General features: G+C 35.2%; 1 protein-coding gene across 2 annotated transcripts in view; it reads left to right on the plus strand.

The window, feature by feature from the left end:
* QRICH2_1 (Glutamine-rich protein 2) overlaps positions 1-20,216 on the plus strand; it is a 104,579-nt gene that overhangs the window by 73,462 nt on the left and 10,901 nt on the right. Inside the window, exons 13-18 of one of the 2 annotated variants that reach the window (XM_051217353.1) lie at positions 960-1,216; positions 3,948-4,052; positions 9,290-9,331; positions 12,934-13,044; positions 16,000-16,053; positions 17,224-17,425. In XM_051217353.1, coding sequence (XP_051064743.1) covers positions 960-1,216; positions 3,948-4,052; positions 9,290-9,331; positions 12,934-13,044; positions 16,000-16,053; positions 17,224-17,425 — 771 coding nt within the window. The remainder of the gene's footprint in view (positions 1-959; positions 1,217-3,947; positions 4,053-9,289; positions 9,332-12,933; positions 13,045-15,999; positions 16,054-17,223; positions 17,426-20,216) is intronic. The other variant, XM_051217352.1, reaches the window with a different exon arrangement.

Consider the following 20,216-nt stretch of genomic DNA (forward strand, 5'->3'; position numbering starts at 1 on the left):
ATATGAATGAAGATGAGTGAGCACGAGACAAATGTTTCCTCCTAATATGGGACTGTCTCTAAGAACTGAAAGTCTTGGGTCCAACACCTGATGGTTTATGGGTACGTGTTTCCTAGTGCTTCCTGGTTCGCAGTGTTACCTCCACTGAGATCGATCTCAGACAAATACAATCAACAAATTAAATCAATCTTCACAAAATCTCGTCATTTAAGATATTTCAACTGTAGCTTAATAATTTTACTACTTATAGTAAGTACGCCATCAAGAGAAACTGTTTAGCTTGAGTTACTTAGTAATTTGAAAACAAATGAAAGATGGTCAAGTAATATCACGTACTGACTGAAGTTACACTTCCATACAATCGAATGCCGGCTTAATGGTCTAGATGTTAAGTGTTCACGTTTGAAGCCGAAGGTCCTGAGTTGAATTCCTGGTTGCGGAATCGTGGATGAACACTGCTGAGGAACCTTAAACTTAGACAGTCAGTCAGGCATATACATGCATCGGTCCAAATTGCCATACATTCATTAGCACAAGAAGATGAACACCTGATTCATAGAAGCAGTCAATTCAATGGTGTAATATATAACGGAAAGATAGCATATAAGGACAAAGTACAGGAAGAAAGAGTTAGTTCGTAGAAAGAAATATATGAAGTAATTTTAGTCTCACCATTGAGCCATGCCACCCAGAGTCTTCAACCATTGATTACGATAGTCACGCGGATCTCAACCAAGCAATCTGCATCTACTAACGTGGCTCAAACTGGAAGTTAGTAACTTTACAGAGTGATACTTCAAACTAGGATAAACTGACTGTTCACTGCTTTTAGGCTTCTAATAGTGATCTAACTTAGATCGGTTTGTGATTTACTTTATCAGAATTGGTTCATTTAATTTATCAAAGTCTAATTCTCTGGTTACTATTCCCCTTCAATAAGAAACTATTTATCTTTTTAGGAAAATGAACTCAAATCATTATTAATCGATTTACAAGAAACTATGGAAAATAAATTAGATCGTGATGAAATGGAACAATTAAGAGAATGGTTAGAGAAACGATTTAAATCAATAAATAAACGTTTGAATTCATTTACACATGATACATCACCAATTAGACAAATAACAGATGATGCTGCTGGTTTAAAACGTAGTCTTATGCAACATTATCATTGTATATCATGTGATCGTCCATTAGAGGTTGCTTTAAGTCAAGAGTAAGTTGAACAGAGTAAAAGAAAGTTGGATCGTTTTTTTTGTTTGTTTTGTTAATAAAACATTAATTCACAATTACTAACTAGTGATATATCGTTGTAACTGTCTTTAAGAGTGTGGTGTGTGCTACTTATATTGAGATAAGTAGTATATGATGTGAGTCATGAACAAAAGGTCTGGCAGCAGAGAGACAAGAGGATCGAACAGTAGAGAATGGAAACAGGATGCAATTTGAGACAACTGGTGGACATTTTGCAAATTAAGCATTTACTTTATGATTGTTAGATTTTATTAACAAGTCCTGCAATTTTGTGTCAAATACGTCCAATTGTCCCCACTGGTCTTCATGTTCCCTACAAGAGTTATGTAATGTAGGGATGTGTTTGAAACTACCTCAGCAAATTCCAATCCGTTGTTACCCAATCAGGTGACAGATTTGGTAAATAGATTAGTTGTCCAGAAGAAAAAAACAAAACTTATATTGTAGTGTACGAATGCTCAGTTGAATTGACTAATTTGTTGTCGAATACATCAATCAAAATGTGAAAATCCCGAGAACAGGATTGTGGATATGCGCTGCTGAGGAGGACGAAACAGTCGTCCAGTGCTCTCCGGTTTTCAATGTTGATTTAACATCAATTAATTCATGATCTCAATTAAATCTCCACAACCTTATACTGATAACATTTATCTTTTGGGTTCTTACGATGATATTCAGTTAGATAGCAGATAAACAATGGTTGATTAAAATTTAGTTTAGAAATGTCTGCTCTTATTTTTAACTTACCGTTTTTCCAATGCCTATAAAACTATTAGACGTTGTGGAATATCGAGGAACACAAAAGATTAACTATGATAGTTCTTTAAAATGGTTAAATTAGATGAAGTAAGTGATTAAGCTTGGTTTTAGGATATGAACCAGTAAATATCTATAAGAGATCCTATAAGTTTCTTGATTGATTGACTTAGCCATCTGTTGATACTCATTGTTAATATTTACTGTCTCCTACTTTGTAACTAAAACCTCAGTCAATGTATGAAGAATAATAGGAATTAAAGAGGGAAATTGATTATGAATACAATGTTCTTGTGTAGTGTTAGAAGTATGAGGGTAGTTATCAATTCCTGGTTGCCTACACCGTGAAAAGGTTCTTCTGAAGGTACATGAAAAGAAAATTGGATTAGAGGTGGTCATAGTGACCTGAGAACATGATCGCAGTACCCAAGGGACAACCGCTTGAGGTCGCTCACACACGACTTGATATCTGAAATTGTCCGATCCAATATAGTACTTGGAAGATAACAAGTGAGATATTGCCTGTCTGAATAAAGTTTCAAGTGGATTGCTTTTTACATCTGTTTACCAATAATAATAACATCGCTTCATGAAATGAATATTTAATCTCAACAGTTGAAATCATGAGTCAATAGAAGCTAGACCACCAAGGAAGACCTGAAAGCACCGGACGGCCGTTCCATCCCATTGTGGGACTCCTCAGCAGTGCGCATCCACGACCCCGCCTCGCGGGATTCGAACCCAGGACCTACCATTCTCACGCCAGGCGCTTTACTGACTATACCACTGAGCCGGCCAGCATCCAACGATGTTAATGTCTAACTTCAACACATCCACCATTGTCATCAGTGAACTACTACCTCACAACTGGTCATTGCTTCTCACTAGAACTCCGGGATGTATCTCTTGAGGCCAGTCACTAGTGATCATATGTCGTTTAGTATCAGAAGGGGTTTTTGTAGAGATTGTAGTAATTTCAACAGTTGAAGTCATGAGTCAATTGAAGCTAGACCACCATAGAAAACCAGGAATATTTAATCGAATTTCGACAATTTATTCAAATATCGATGGAGTATTGTTCTCTGATCCGAATGATTTGGTCGTGGAGCATTCATCGTTCTACTGAATGATATTAATAACACAAACTTCTATTTAAATTTCATTTTACTATATTTTATTTTACAAGATATGCTAAACTTAATCTCTTTGTGCTAACCCAATATGGTAACTTTGGTAAACTCACACTTATACCAAACCTTACATGAATGATCAGTAATTGATTGACCTGAAACTGTGATCTTGTAAAAAAAGGAACTCTTTATATTCATTAGTAACCAACCTGTTAACGGAATATAGATTGGATTAAGGTATATTCCGTGCAAGATTGTGTTGTTGCATGCTGATTGGCTATTTTTTATCCAATCAGAGTTAGTGGATACTTGGAGGAAACTCTAGAATCTTCTCATGTAGAGATTATGGATATACTGACATTTCTCTTATTGTACTTCTTAATTCCATCTACTCTTTTCATTTGGAATAGAATTTCGTTCTTGTTCAACCTTATTCTGATTTGGGAACTTGTCGACAGAATTAATGTTCAAGAATACCTAAGCAATAAGAATAGCTGCGTTGTAATAAAAGAAATTATAGTACAACTTTAAATGGTTATGAAGAAAAATCCTGATTGAATGGTATATACTGGTTGATTTAATAGTCATCTGATAGGAGATTTATCAGACCTTATCCGATCTTAGTATCCAATACAATGAGGCCTTCTACTATGATCAATAAATGATAACATTTGATCTGTTTCATTCTTCTCTTCATTGTTTATTTCAAATTTCCTACTGAGATTGGTTGAACATTGATTAATAAATAGTGAATAATAGAACTCTTTAAAACAAATGACTTCAATATTTATATCTTTAATTTAATAGATATTTAGGCAGTTACCCAGCTGATAGTCGAGGATTTCCAATGAATAAATCCATACGACCATATACTACATTCGATTTGGAAAGTTTACGTCATCAAATACAAACGTAAGTTATTAGTTATCATGAGATCCGCTCTCCCCTCTTCTTCTTCTTCCTCTTCTTCTTCTTCTTCTTTCTCTTGCTCTCTCTATTCAATTTCTAACATATTGAATGTAGTAAAGTGTAATTACCTATTGATTCTTTAATCCATTCCTATCTGAAAGTGAGTTACTGTTTGTTTATGCATGTAATCAATTAATCTATGACAATTTGATACAAATAATCTCTTTAATAAACACATAATTGATTTAATAAAGTTGAACTATTCTATTGAACAGTGTTGAAGATCATGGTTAGTTTTTGTCACTTAGAAATCAAACCGGTGAGATTATAATTTATGGACGACATTTGAGTAACGCTAAAGTGACTTTGAGAGTGTCCATCTCATAACTAGGACTAAATGTGGGTTATAAACCTGTGTGACGAATTGGAATTATGATTTACAGTTGATGATTAAGGTTAGGAATTAGATTTCGGGTTTTTCATCACGAACTAACATCAGCTTTAATGCCAAAACTTTATTTATTCAGATGAATGAGTGAATTTTGCGCCAAAATCCGAGACTTGTCATCTTATACGTGATTGGTTCGTCCATAAATTATAATCTCACCGTTTATGATTGTATTTTAACTGTTAGAGTTCTAGATTAGGATTGAAGAACTTTTTTTGTAATATATACCAAATTTTAATTCGAAACTGAAATACTACTTATAACCCTTACATTAACTTCAATACTAAGCATGATGATTATTGAATTGAACTGTCATCTCATTCTAAATTGATTTAATCATCATGACTTGGAAGTCGTTTCCTTGATCCTAATTGGTTCAGTAGTATGTTGAAACACATTCTCAAATTTTTGATGATAATTAGAAATAGCTTCTAGAAAATTTATACAATCTTTTGGGTTGAATATCGACATAGTGAATGGAGGAAAGTGGCATGTATTTTAGTAAAGCCCAAGAACAGTCAATGCATAATTCTAAATAAGAACGATATCGAACCTACTTTAATGAAGAAGAAGAAAAAACATTAAATGGATCCAATTTCACTGTGCTTTCTTATCACCATTTATTATATATTTATTTAAACACATAAACAAGAAGACACCGAAAGTATATGTGCCTAACAAACCATTTGATTTGTGTGAGGTCTGGAATACTAACCAGGTGTACAAATCGAATCAGGTGGTTTTTTAGTAGGCCACTTCCTTAGCTTTTGACCTAAAGGTCTAATCCAAAAGGCAGTGGAGCAATGTAAGGAGATGCAGTCTCATGGTAGCCGGTTCATACGCCATTTATTTCCTTAGGATCCTATAACCCATGTTCATCGATGATTCTGACATTCACATTTCGTCCTCGCAATTTGGTAACCAACATTTCCAACGCGAGAAGGCAATGAGTACGACTCACGTGGAATTAGTTGTAAGCACGTAGCCATAAGAGAGTATTTGAACAGGGAGAGCTAACTCTCCTTACTCTTGACTGTACCACAGCATTTGAGGGGCTTATCACCAACTCACTGAGAAAATGATTAGAGAATGAGATGAATTTTGAAAAATGATCTAATTTCTGAAGACATAACAAACTACCCAACAGGAAATCAATCAGATCATCTAGTAGCGCAAAACAGACTGAAATGAATTAGAAATTCATAGTAAAGTACATTAGTTATCTGTTATTTCTTTAATATTCCTAAATAATGATTTAATTTAATAGTTGAATTCATGAGTCAATTAAAGCTAGACCACTATGGAAAACCCAAAAACACTGAACGGCCGTCTCGTCCTCGTATAAAACACCTCAGCAGTGTACATCCACGATCCTGCCTCGTGAGATTCAAAACCAGTACTTAACAGTCTCGCACGCACGCTCCTAACCTCTGATATGGAGTCCCATACTAGGACGAAACGGCCCTCCTGTTCTTCCAAGTTTTCCACGGTGGTCTAGCTTCAATTGACTCATGAATTCAACTATAGGAATTACTACAATCTCCATAAAACCCCTTCTGATACTAATTTTTAATTCATTAAAGTGAAGTATGCATAGAAGAAGGAAAAAAACGATGATAATCAGGGATACTCTTATATCAATGAAGCTACTTGTTCTTCTCTTACCTACATAAAACTCTTCTTATAATATAAGCTTCGGTACTGTATAAAATGAAGTGGGTAAGCTTAGAAAAGGGATTTGAAAGATGATGAAGGGGTGAGACACAAATACACACACACACACCCGAAGCATTGAAGAAATCATAGAAGTAGAGAATCAAACTAAAAGATCATTTAGTGACCGAAAATTGTTTATTTTGCTTTGTGTGTGTGTGTGTGATATTTTCCAAATCAAAATCCTTAATAGAATGCAAGAGAGAAACTAATTGAGATACAATTAGATCTAGATCATAATTGAATATATCACTAAAACTAAATAAGTAGTTTATTTAGATTACTATTAGGATAGTTACATAATATACAGACTAGAATATTCTATAAACTATTGTAGTATACCATTTGTATTGTGTTGAGTGCACATATATTGCCTGATCCTACGTTGTAGCTGACTGACTGTCTGACTGACTGACCATTTGTATTGCATGACAACATTATAGAAGGAAAGAATACTATTCAAAACCAAATGTTTTTCTACCTTAAGTTATTGATAACAAGAAATAAGTAGTTGGTATACGAATCTTCAACAACTGATTAAGTGAAATTAAATTACTATGAAAATGTTATTAGTACTTATGACTGAATAAAGTTTAACTATTCTATATAGTAAGTAGTAGTATAATATTTCCAACAATATTCACTCAATATAACAGACTAATTTTAAGGGTTACTTCTTTGATATCTTATCAATCAATAGCATTGAATAATATGGCTCATTATTGCCAGTCAACTGAAGTTAGAAATGTAAATTAGTAATCTAATAGTTGAATGCTAACCATAAAACACAAAAATCTTGGATTCAATGCCTTTTGAGGTTTATGAGTCCTTTTATTATTTATTTGAACACATAGATATTGGTACAAGGGGGCGCCAGATATATATGCGCCACACAAATCTCGTTTGATTTGTATGAGAGCTGTAATACTTCCCGGGTTCCCAAACCGATGCAGGTGGCTTTCTTAAGGGGCCACACCCCGAGCTGGACATTCGCTTTACGTCCTCTCATTTTCGTAAACAACACCCTCCACCACGAGAAGGTCGTGAGTAGGACTTCCCTGGCAGAGGTTATATAAGCGTGGCCATGTGAGAGCATTTTGAGAGGGAGAGCGGACTCTCTCCATTCTCGGCCGTACCGGGGCATTTGAGGGCATTATGAGTCCTATACTACGACGAAATAGATGTCCAGTACTTCCAGGTTTTTAATACTTGTTTATCTCAGTTTGATTCATGATATTAGTAACATTTAATAATCTCTACAATCCGATACTGATAGTAGTGTATGAAACTGATACAATAGAAATAGTGCTACAATGAGCCAGTCAGTCAAACGATAAGCACACGTTACTGGCCAATATTTGGCTTCTCTTACAAATAAACGAGACAAACACTATTTCAATAGTTGAGATCATGAGTTAGGCCACTATGGAAAAACTGGAAGCACTGAACGGCCGTTTCGTCCTATTGTGGGACTCCTTTTCAGTGCGAGATTCGAACCAAGGACCTATGGTCTAACTTCCATCGATCCATAAATGACTGCGCAACCATTCTTTCATTGTCTGAAGTAGAAACCTGTTTCTAAGCAACACGGATTGAACTCCACTGGTCATGGCTTCCTACTAGAACTCTACGAAATCCATCTTGAAGGTAGTCACTAGTGAGCACATGATGATTATTATTAGAATAGGGGTTTGTGGAGATCATGAATGTTTACTTCTGAAGAGTCCCATACAAGGACAAAACTGTCATCCAGTATTTCCAAGTTTGCCATGATGATCTAGCTTACATTTACTCATAAATTCAACTACTAAAATATATTTTTCTCATTAGTTTTTTTGTATCTCTAAAGTATATGTAATAAACTAGTTCATCACAAAAGTCAAAACATTTAAAACATTTTAGTAAAAAGAAATTTTTCCCGGCAAGGTCATTCATAATAGTTGATGTAAGATTTAAAATGTTATTCAAAATCAACTAACACTTATTATGGGTATCCATAGCAAACCTGAACTTGATAAACCCACTCGGTATTGTTTTACTTGAATCTCCCCATTGTTATTTAGGACTACAATTGATCAGTCTCTTGTTGGTAATATGTGCGCCCTATGCGGATTGCCCCGATATTGCCTCAATTCACAAGCATTATATGTAGAGATGGATAGTGGTTAGCAGTGGAATCCAGGACGCGCGTTTCGTCCTAGTTGGGACTGGTCATTTGAATGTACCTGTATTTCAGAATTGATGTTCACAAGCAGGTGGCTATCAGCACTCAATAGCTAAGTAAATAATTTGATGGCATTTGAAGCAAACTGTACTGGGTCCTAGTCCCAGAGTGAACATTAACTCTGAAATGCAGGTACTTCAAGCTGACAAGTCTCAAATCGAAAAAACGCGCGTCCTGGATTCCACTGTTAGCCGCTATCCATCGTTGAACTTGATAGTTAATAATAAATATAATTTTTCTCATATCATAATGAGTAGAAAAATTGTATTTTAGACGTTTTGTGTTAAGTTGAATGTCGATTATTTATCTGTTTACTCTGACGAAGTGGCTTACTTAGGTTACGAAACGCCAAAAATACAATTTTACTACTCTTTAGGATATAACAAGAAAAACTATATTCATTATCAATACTTATTATCTTTTTCCTGATTGGTTAGTTTTATTCACAATAAAAAAATATTAATTTTAATAGTTAAGATCATTAATCAATTGAAACTAGACTACTATAGATAACTTGGAAGCACTGGATGACCGTTTCGTCCTATCGTGGGATTCCTCAGTAGTACACATCCACGATCCCGCCTCTCAAGATTCAAACCCAGTACTTATCCGTCTCGCATACGAGCGCTTAACTTCTAGACCAATCATTTTTCATCATTAATATTGATCATATGAAGGTCTAGATAGTGTTCGAGTTCTCCTGAAAATTAATGTAGAATACCCCTAACCCATAAGGGTATACTATTATGTAACTAACTGTAATAATTTTTCATTATGAAATCATATATATATATATATATATATATATATATATATATATATTACTATCTTGCTTTTCATCTATTTTGTCTACAGACGATCTAATAAAGCATTTTATGTAGATCCACCATATAGACGGTAAATTTTTACACCATTTATCATCTATTCGTTTTCACCTATATATCATTAATGGATGCACAAAATCATTGATAAGAATTTATTATTTCGATCGATTGGTTACATTCCTTTTTTATCTTTCCTTTTTTTTGTTTTATTCAACATTTGTCAACATTTTCCATCATCCTTAATTATCTCTATCTCCCTTTTTTTTTCTTTGTTGTTTGTTTTTGTTTGTATCCCTGTGATCAATGTGTGTGCATATGACATTTAAATGTGCGCTAATATTAGAAAATATATACAAAATTGATCTTGATTTATCATGTGAATGAATATGATCATATGTGTGTGTGTGTATGTATGTGTGCAAAAATTGTGAAATTCATCAGAATTTTATTTTTGATTGAGATCATGAACCGATTGATGTTAAACCACCGTTGAAAACTAGGAACTACCGGACGGCCGTTTCGTCCTATTGTGGGACTGCTCAGCAGTGCAAATCCACGCTCGCGAGATTCGAACCCAGGGCCTTCGGTCTCGCGCGCGAACACTTAACCTACTAGACCACTGAGCCGGCATCTAATGGTGTTAATGTCTAACGTCAACCAATGCACGAAATTGAGTGACCATCTTTCATTGTATTGAAGTAGATACCTGTCTCTACCCGACACAGATTAGCTCTACTGGTCACGGCTTCTCACTAGAACTCCGAGAATTCACTCACGAAGCTAGTCACTGGTCAGCACATGTTAGTTACCAGTATAGGGGTTGTGGAGATTATTAGGAATTTATTTTTCTGTATATATTTTTGTTTTGCTTTATTACTGATTCATGTTACATAACGAATAAGTTTCTCTTCAAGTGTGTATTATTCATAAATTGTTTCTTTTCAAAAGTGTAGAGAATTTCAATAGTCGAATTCATGAGTTGATTAAAGCTAGAGCACCATGAAAAACCTGAATGCACTGGACAGCCATTTCGTCGTATCACAGAAATCCCCAACAGTTCCTAATCAACATTCTGCATGCAAGACTTGAACCCAGGACTTTCAGTCTCACGCGCAAACCAGTGGAATCCAGTCGATGTCGGAAAGATAGTGTTATCCACCGAAGACAACAGATGAAGAATTGCGCGTGGTCATGGACTGATTGAAGTTAGGCTTTAAAACCATTGGATTCAGGCTTAGTGGTCTAGGGCGGTAGGCATTCGCTAGCGAGACCAAGGTCGGGGTTTCGAGGCCCACTTGAGGGATTGTGAAAGAGCACTGATGGGGTGTCCCATTCTAAGACGAAATGGCTGTCCAGTTCATCCAGGTTTTCAATGATGATCTAGTTTATATTCAACTATTATCATTAAATTACAAGTTGAACAGAGATGGCTGGTGGCTAGCAATGGAATCTAAAACTCACGTTTCGTTCTATTCAAGACTCATTTACAAGATTGGCTTGCTGTAAACACGGTTGATATTTACTCTGGGACTTGAAGTCAGTACCGTTCACTTCAAACGCTATCATATCATCCACTTAGCTACTGAGTCCAGATATCCACTGACTTGTGTAGTGGGGTGGATTTTAATCCATTTTTGTATTGATTTTTTGGATCTTCCGCTGATATTTAAGAGTGTAATTGATCAATCTCTTTTAGCGTGTCGTTGTTCGAAATACATATGAATACAAATTGAACAAGTTATACAAACCTTTTATTCTAATAAACAATTCAGTGGTCTTGTTTAACGGCATTTGCAACAACGTTACTTACTTACTTACTTATGCCTGTTACTCCTCGTGAACGAGTATAGGTCGCCCACCAGCATTCTCCATCCAACCTTGTCCTGGACAATCGTTTCCAGTTCTTTATAGCTGATATTCATCCTTTTCATATCTGCTTCCAAAACCCAACATAGTGTGTTCTTCGACATTCTTCTTTTCTGCTTTCCTTCAGGATTCCAAGTTATGACTTTCCTCCTGATGAAGTTTGGTGATTTCCGCAATGTATGTCCTATCCACTTCCAAATTTCCTTTTCAGATGGAAGCTGGCTTGTCCTCCTCTATAGAAGACTGTTGCTGATGGTATCCGGCCAATGAATGTTGAGTATCTTGCGTAGACAACTATTAATAAATTCTTGTACCTTGTTAATGCTGGTTGTTGTAGTTCTCCACGTTTCAGTTCCATACAGTAGAACTGTCTGAACGTTCGTATTGAAGATTGCAACTTTGATATTGGTTGACAAACAGTTGTTTTAAGTTCCATATATTTACAACAACTTATTATATACATACATTTTACTAATATATCTCATAACATCAAGATGTTCATAATTTAACACTGATAATCTATTCTCTATTATTTAGACCAGATGGTAATTTCAATGATTCACTGAATTACCTACTTACTTACTTACTTACTTAATGGAATCCAAAAATAATAAAAATCTCACCGACAAATCGGTACATACATTGGTATCTAAGTAATTTTTAAACTTATGACATTGTTTATTATGTCTTAAATAAATTCTAATCTCTAAGCCTATTTTACTACGTTACAACAATATGCACACATGCACACATTGTACCTTATTCCTTTTATAGTTAATGGCAATGCACCTGTTTACCCATTTATTTATCTGTATGTAGTATGATGTAGTGTGTATGAGTTTTTTTCTTTCACACGTATACATATGCTTGATAATTCAGATGAATTAATGTAATCTATTAAGTGACCTGTAAAGTTCTTACTTTCTGAAATCAACGCGTGTTTAAATTATTACTGAAGATTTGAAAGCACTGAGCTGTTGTGTTCTTTATGGCATAGGACAACTTCAACAGTACACATCACCATCTAGCATCCAGGGTTCGAACACAGGACAAATTAGTGGATTATGACTAATATCTTATATGACTTATCATCTAGTGCCGATCTAGAACGTCACTTTGTAAATCCTCATCTCTACAAATCCAATCATACTGATAAAATCATTATATTAGTCATATTTTTAAATCAAATGTTAATGGTATATGTAAAGGTGGATAGCGGCTAGCAGTGGAATCACACCTCGTTTTATTTGGGACTCGTTCGACAGATTTATATACACCTGAGTCGATATCTACTTCAAGATTCGAACCTAATCCGGTTTACTTTGGACACCATCGCATTATCCACATAACTACTAAGTCCCAATAACTACTAGGTAGCCTCTTATCGATCTTTACTTATAATGCTTATAACTTAAGGCAATATCGAGTTAATCCCCATAGGATAAACATATGTCAATAAGAAACTGACCAATTTCAGTCCTAAACATCAACGGGTAGATACAAACAAACAACATGAAATAAATTCAAATGTTAATTTAATAAACAACAAGATACAAATCAAAACAATCTTGTTATTTCTAAAGAAATCAGACAAATAACATGAAAATGATTTCAACATTCTATGATCAACAATAACAATATGCTCGGTATTTTAAATAGACAATTCATGTTCTATCTGTCTATGTATATATATTGTTGAATGGAATCAATGTACGTTGTAGGCAGGAGTCTTCTAAGAAAAAGGTTACATTAGTACAATTTATTGCTGTTATCTTCCCTATTTCTTTCTTTCTTTCATTTTTGAATTAGATATAATTGTAATTATTATGATGTTTATGGTGGTACACCACGTCAATGTGGTGGAACGCATACAACTGCACCATCGTCCAAAAGAAAATCACGTGCAACAACGTGTAAAAGGTTAATATTTTAAATTTTTTGTTGCCATCTGATATTTGAACTAATTTAATTAAGTGTTTTGTTTTATTGATAATACCGTTTGTTAAATTTAGTTGCCAAAATATTTACTCGGGGCTCCATACAAATTTTACGGACTGTCCAATGTGTATGCTTATCTATAAGAATTGAGTAGGTTTTGGTTTGTATGGTTTATGTATGTTGGTAATATGCAAAGGGTACGCAAGTGGGTTAGTACAAGGAACGTAATCTGAAAAAAAATGCCTACCATATGTTTAATAAAATAAGCGGTCTAAACATATGATGGTAAATACTAAGGAGAGGTGATCATCAACCTTCCCTGATAGAGTGTTTATGCTTATTTGTATGTCATGAAGTGCAAGAGCGAAAGCCTTTGTACTAGTGATATGCATGTAATTCGTAAGTGACGGTTAGTTGTAGTAAATATGCTTAAAGGGAATGGTGACCATCTACCCTCCCATGTGATGGAATATACCTATATATATTCTATTGGTTGCATGACTGATAACTTATGTGCTGCCGGTATACATATAGACTATACTTTTCCATGGTGCGACGCCCGCTCGCCAAGACCTGAGAATAATAATTCCCTCACAAAATAATATCCACATGGCGGGTTTGTGAGCCATGAGAAACAAAAACCATTTCTAGAAAAGCCAATCCGACATCACCGGATAAGGATTAACGAACCTTAACACGTCTAAAACACCGTACCGTATCAGTTAATTTGCAACCTAAGTAGCTTACCTAGAAGATAAATGATACTGGATAATAGTGCTTAAAATGTACCTGTATTGATAGCTATTCGAAAAAGCTCAAATTGTATTTATTATCTTAGTCATTGAGCTCTTCGGGATAATCAGTAATTTATTTATACGTTATTTCACAGGTTGAAATCATGAGTCAGTTAAAGCTAGACCACCATTGAAAACCTGGAAGCACTGGACGGCCGTTTCGTCCTATGGTCTAGCTTCAACTGACTCATGATTTCAACCTGTGAAATTTCTAAAATTCTCCACAAAACCCATTCTTATACGTTATTCTTTAGTCTGTAGAATTATGGTTTACTATGATATCAGTACCGCTCTAATAATAGACTTAATCCTAAAATGGTAGATTTGTCATGATGTAACTGCCTAATCTATAAGATCTTACATGGATGTCACATTATTGTCTACACCAACTTATCGTGTCGTAACAATTACCAATACATGATGAAGAACATACTTAGGCTGGAGATAGAACAATATATTTAATATGAATAAAAGGTATATGTTAACACTTAATAATGATCACGCCTGTAAGGTCAAGTCAAGCCATCCGATGGATTCGAACTCATTCCAATCATTGTTCCCGCCTTCTTCATCGTCGGGTTTTTCTCCGTGTTAAATGCTGAACATCTAATTTCTCACGACATGTCTAACACTTTCATTTCATTGACACATTATGGCTATGATAATTTGTTATCCTCATCTATTGCCTGTATAACACAATTTTCTATCAAAACTCTGATATATCTATCTTTATATTAACAGTCAGTAAGTAAAAGATCATTGTTCAATGAACTGATTTAGTCAGACTGATGTTGTCAATATTATTCAAATCTAAATTCTAATTATTAGATCTTAAATTACAACGTATTGAGACAATTCCCACATGAAGAATAATGAAACTTATTTCAATCAACCTAATGATATTTCTATTTTTCAAAGCTAAGAACACTCAGAGTGATTGATTAACCGAGTCTAGACCTATTAAGTGTATATGCTAACATGGTATCTACGCCTGTTCTCCTCGTGAAGGAGCATAGGCCGCCCAACAGCACCCTCCATCCAACTCTGTCCTAAGCAATGCTTTCCAGTTCTTTCCAGTTGTTATTCATCATTTTCATATCTGCTTCTATTTCCCGACGTAGTATGTTCTTTTGCCTACCTTTTTTCCGCTTCCCTTCAGGTAAAAGACTATAAACATTGCATACTAGTGAAGAATACCTGTAATGCATTTCATCATGGTCTTAGCCTATATTTCCTTGTCTAGGCTAGAAGGACTGGTATACACTTAACTAGAATTTGTGTAAACATTATTTGATTTGTTAATTATGACTTTTTAGACATTTCTTGGCCTTTCATTGGCAGAATAGGTTGAATAATCGTGTATACCTGAATTAAATAACTGATAGATGTAAAACTTGAATTTATTAAGAGATAAAATACATCTGTATTGCTGCCTCAGTGGAACTAATCTCGTCCTATATAGCTTAAGCTTTCCAATTATCGGTTACCAAAATGAAATGGGCCGCAAGATGTATCTGTGTACTTCGAAATATATTTTAGTCTAACATTTAATACCTTCGTGAATTGATGCCAAATTTCGATCTTCTTACTGTTGGCCTTTTTTTACAGTTTACTCCAATAGCAGAGAGCATAAAGCATCCGAACTAGCGGCCCCTTACCATGAGTAAAACATAATCCAACGATGTCAGCTGATGAAATTTCAGAAATAATGCAAACCGAACAGGCATTTAAACCTAGTGAACTTATGCCTAATCTTGACATCATTCTATGGTTTCAGCAAATGTAGACATTGACTCGAAGAGATCAATGACTGAACATTAGCAATCCATGTTTTTCAGAGACAGAGTAATACAGAGTGAACTACCGTACAATATGCTCTTTCTTTCGTAGACGAACCGTACTAGTGACAAACGTTTCACGGGAACTTTTCCACTGTGACATTGAGAGACTAAAATGAAGTTGATTTTTATTTAACAGTTAAGTTTTGTAGCCCAGTCAACAAAGTTCCAATTCAAAATTCTGATGAGATTCAGTAATCAGCTTGTTACGTTCTAAGTTTTGATCTAATAAACAACATACTCTCATATTAGCATGATCAATCCATATATTAAAACAACATAACATTTTAATTATTTTCATTTAGCTCTCTTCATGATGGTGATGTCACAACAAAGTCTTCCATTCCATATACTCACAGGTAATCCGAATGTTATGGAATTTTGTATAATGACAGCAGATTAAATGTTGAAATGATGAAGTTATTCACTTATGCAATATAGTTTTACTATCTTTTATACTACTACTACTACTACTACTACTACTACTACTACTACTACTACTACTACTACTACTACTACTACTACTACTACTACTGATGTTGTTACCATTTCTACAACTGTGTGATTTATCTTGATAATTTTACCACTCTGTTTTATTGTAGTGGTTATACATGTGCCAAGTTTTACGTTACACTTGACTAATAGACTAAACACTGAAAACCAGGATGAACCAAACAGATTTCAAACATAATATGGGATTCCATGGTGGTACTAACCCGCAATCATATCAGCAACAGAATGTAGAACCTTCGGGTCACGCGATAAACATTGCCACTAGAACCCCTAAGATGGCTTCCGGTTTTAATCAACTCATGTTATAAAATTATGATCTCCCAATGAGATTGGTGACAACAGTTATACTAGAAGTCTCCAGAGAGAGCTGAAATTCTTGACTTCGAATATGGGATAGGTCGTGATTAATCACTGCTGAGTAATCCTCTCAATTTCGTAAACAACAGTAATGCCACGAGAAGGTAGTGAGTAGAACTTCCCCGACAGTGACTCTATACACGTGGCCGTTTGAGAGCATTTCGAGAGGGAGAGCTAATTCTCCCCACCCTCGGCCGTGCCAGGGCATTTAGGGGCCTTTTAGAACTAAATGAAGTCAGAGAATCATAAAGAACCTGGGATTCTTGCTACGCATCAATTAAAAGACAGGTCAAAATCGATCTAATCTCTGATTCACTAAAAAAAGAGATAAACGACAGTGAGGTCAGAGATAAAGCACAGAAATAAGTTAACTAAAATTAAAATCCAGACAACAACTACAAAATTCTGGACATTAACTCAGGAAAAAAACGAAGTATTTGTCAATTGTAGAGTAATTCTAACAGTTTGTTTCATTTCGAAGTATGTACTGACTTTACTATCTAGAAAGACGACGAAAACTTCACAACTAAACTATTCAGTTCAGAGGACACAACACTTTCGATCTCTTTCTCCTGAATTAAAAATATTTTTCATCATCTTTATTGTCTATTTAGTTTCTTCTTGCTTTCATTCGAAATCGTCTTCTTTTTGTTCTCTAGAGAAACTCTTAATTTACAAGGTATGGATGGTCATATCTATCGTGGTTCGCCAATACAAGAAAATCAACATTTAGTAAATAATAATGATTTGTCAGCAGGGAAAGATGAAGAGAATTTAGATAAAGATTCTGATCGAAATGAAAAGCTACCACCAGTTTCAAAGTCAAGTCGTTATGTCAATACAGTAACAGCACGACCTCAAGTAAGAGAGATACGTTTTCTCATGCGTTTTTTCGGATGTGTTTTCTTAATTTGATGAATATGTTGAGGATGGTTGGAAGAAAGTCAATGGTGGCCAAACCCAAACGTTGCATCAGTGCTTGAAGTCACTAACTGCTAATCTGAGCCATGTTGGTAGATGCAGACTACTTGGTTGGAGTCCGCACGACTTCGTAACCAAGGGACAGAGACTATGGGTGACATGGCTCAGAATAGATCACAATGGTGTAGGTGTATAAACTCTCTGTCTTCCGTTAAACTATGGGATTAAAATCGCTTCATAACTTTCTACGAACTAACTCTTTCTTCCTGTACTATATCCTTATATACAGTCTTTCTTTTATGTATTGCCACCATTAAATTAACTACTTCTATGAATTTGGTGTTTATCTTGTTGCGTTAATGAGGTATTGCAGCTTGAAGAGATGCACATATGTGCCTGGTCCTACGCTGTAGCTGACTGACTGATATGTTTTAAATTCTTTTTAATAAATTATTACAAAAAGGATCGATGAGCATTCAGAAGCGAGTCAAGAATAACCACTTAACAATTAGTTAATATCAAAATGGGATTTTGTGGATATCATATTAATTTCAGTAGTTGAGATCATGAGTCGATTGAAGTTAGACCACCATGGAAAACCTGGAAGCACTGGACGGCCGTTTCGTTCTATTGTGGGACTCCTCAGCATTACTCATCCACGATCCTGTCTCGCGAAATTCGAACCCAGGACCTATCGGTCTCGTGAGTGAACGCTTAACTTCCAGACCACTGAGCCGGCATCCAATGATGTTAATACCTATCTGCAACTAATCCACGGAATTGAGCAACACACCAACCATTATCTTCAGTGAGTCACTATCTGCGCACTGCTGAGGTGTCCCACAATAGGAAGAAACGGTCGTCCAGTACTTCCAGGTTTTCCATGATGTTCTAGCTTCAATTGACTCATGGTCTCAACTATTGAAATTAATTAATAGTAGATAATCCCCACCAATCGTAACGATCAACAGTTGTTCTATTCGATTTTGCAATTCAACACTAGTAAATAACTAACTCATTACTAAGTAGTTATCACAGATATGTTTGTCTAGTCCTTTAAAATTGATCAAGTTCTACAAACCAAGTTGAAATATAGCTGCTAGTTTGAATAATCTGACATATAAACACTTAGCATCTTAATATACTGCATATGATTCCAAAAGTGGTATTGATTGTTACTCAATGTACAAGTGGTCACTCACAACCCGATCAATGGTAACTGCCTAAAATGTGTTGTACCACTCAAATTCGAATCACACATAGAGTATCAGTCCATTCAAGAACAAAAGTACACTCTGCTAATGAGTACCAACTAGCATGAAACCTATATGAAGCAAAGTATTCCATCAAGTATCTTCTTTATTGTACATCTCAATTTTTTTCTTAAAAACACATAGGCCCATATGAAATCGAAACCAAAGCCAGATTTCATCAAGAGAATACTATGATACAAGTTAACTATTGGTTTCCCTTATCCCATTCTATTCAATCTAATAACATTCATTATTATTTTCCAATATGCAACATCTTTGTTTTTGTTTGTTTTACAATTTTATCTGTTCCTTAAATCAATAATAATTCTTTTTTGTTAACAAGAGAGTACCATCATTTTCGATTCAAACAAACAAATAAACCATGTTATGATGTAGTTTTGTTCTCGGATCTGAATGGTTTGATCATGGAGCTTCCATCGTTCTTCTGAACAACATCATCAGCACAGACTTCAGGTAGAAGTGAAGTGTTCGAATTTCTTCACATGTGGTTCACAGCTTGTCTTGTACACCTCGATGTTGATTATTTCTTGTTGACCTTTAACCTGCCATTGTTTACTTCTTTGTTTTGAGTGTATTTTACATTGGTTTAATTTTTGTTCCTATGTTTGAGCATAATTTTCCTGATCGATTGATAAATTGGATTGATTTCAAGGTGCTTGTTTATTTCTGACTGACTTCAGTGCTAAGCCTCGAAAAATTCTCCTCTATCCAAAATATTCACATTTTTCCAGTCGAATGTGTGTCCACAATTGTCCATGTGCATTGATATAAGTGAGGATATGTCATGGCGTTTGACTGCTAATTGTTGTTCATGCAGGTGAAGATGAAGAGGGCGTTCGCTTTGTCCGATGTAGTATCTTTTGCAGTTGTCACAAATTATTTTATAAATAATGTTTAGTTTGTCTTCTTTCGTCATATCATCCTTTGGTTTGCATAGAATTGATTGTAGGAATTTGGTTAGTTTGTGTTCAACATCTATTCCAAAAGTTCTCAGCAGTCTCGTTGTCGTTTCTGATATGAACCATATTAATTATGATCATATGAATTTTGTCCATGTTGAAGTTATCGTCAACTGTATTATCAATTTTGTTTTCTTGAGTGATAAGGAGAATTAACATATTTAACTGTTATGTAATGATATTAATGAAATTATCTATAATTTATCAGAAGGGGGTTTTGTGGAGATTTTAGTAATTTCAATTGCTAAGATCATGAGTCAATTGAAGCTAGAACACCATTGAAAACCTGGAGGCACTGGATGGCCGTTTCGTTCTATTGTGGGACTCTTCAGCAGTGGGCATCCACGATCCCGCCCCCACCCGGGATTCGAACCCAGGACCTACTGGCCTCGCGCGAGAGCACTTAACCACTAGAACACTGAGCCGGCCGGCCTCCAAAGGTGTTAATGTTTAACTTAAACTAGTCCACGGAATTGAGCGACAAATCTACAATTGTCT

The sequence above is a fragment of the Schistosoma haematobium genome, chromosome 5 (assembly GCF_000699445.3).
Source record: "Schistosoma haematobium chromosome 5, whole genome shotgun sequence".
NCBI lineage: Eukaryota > Metazoa > Platyhelminthes > Trematoda > Strigeidida > Schistosomatidae > Schistosoma > Schistosoma haematobium.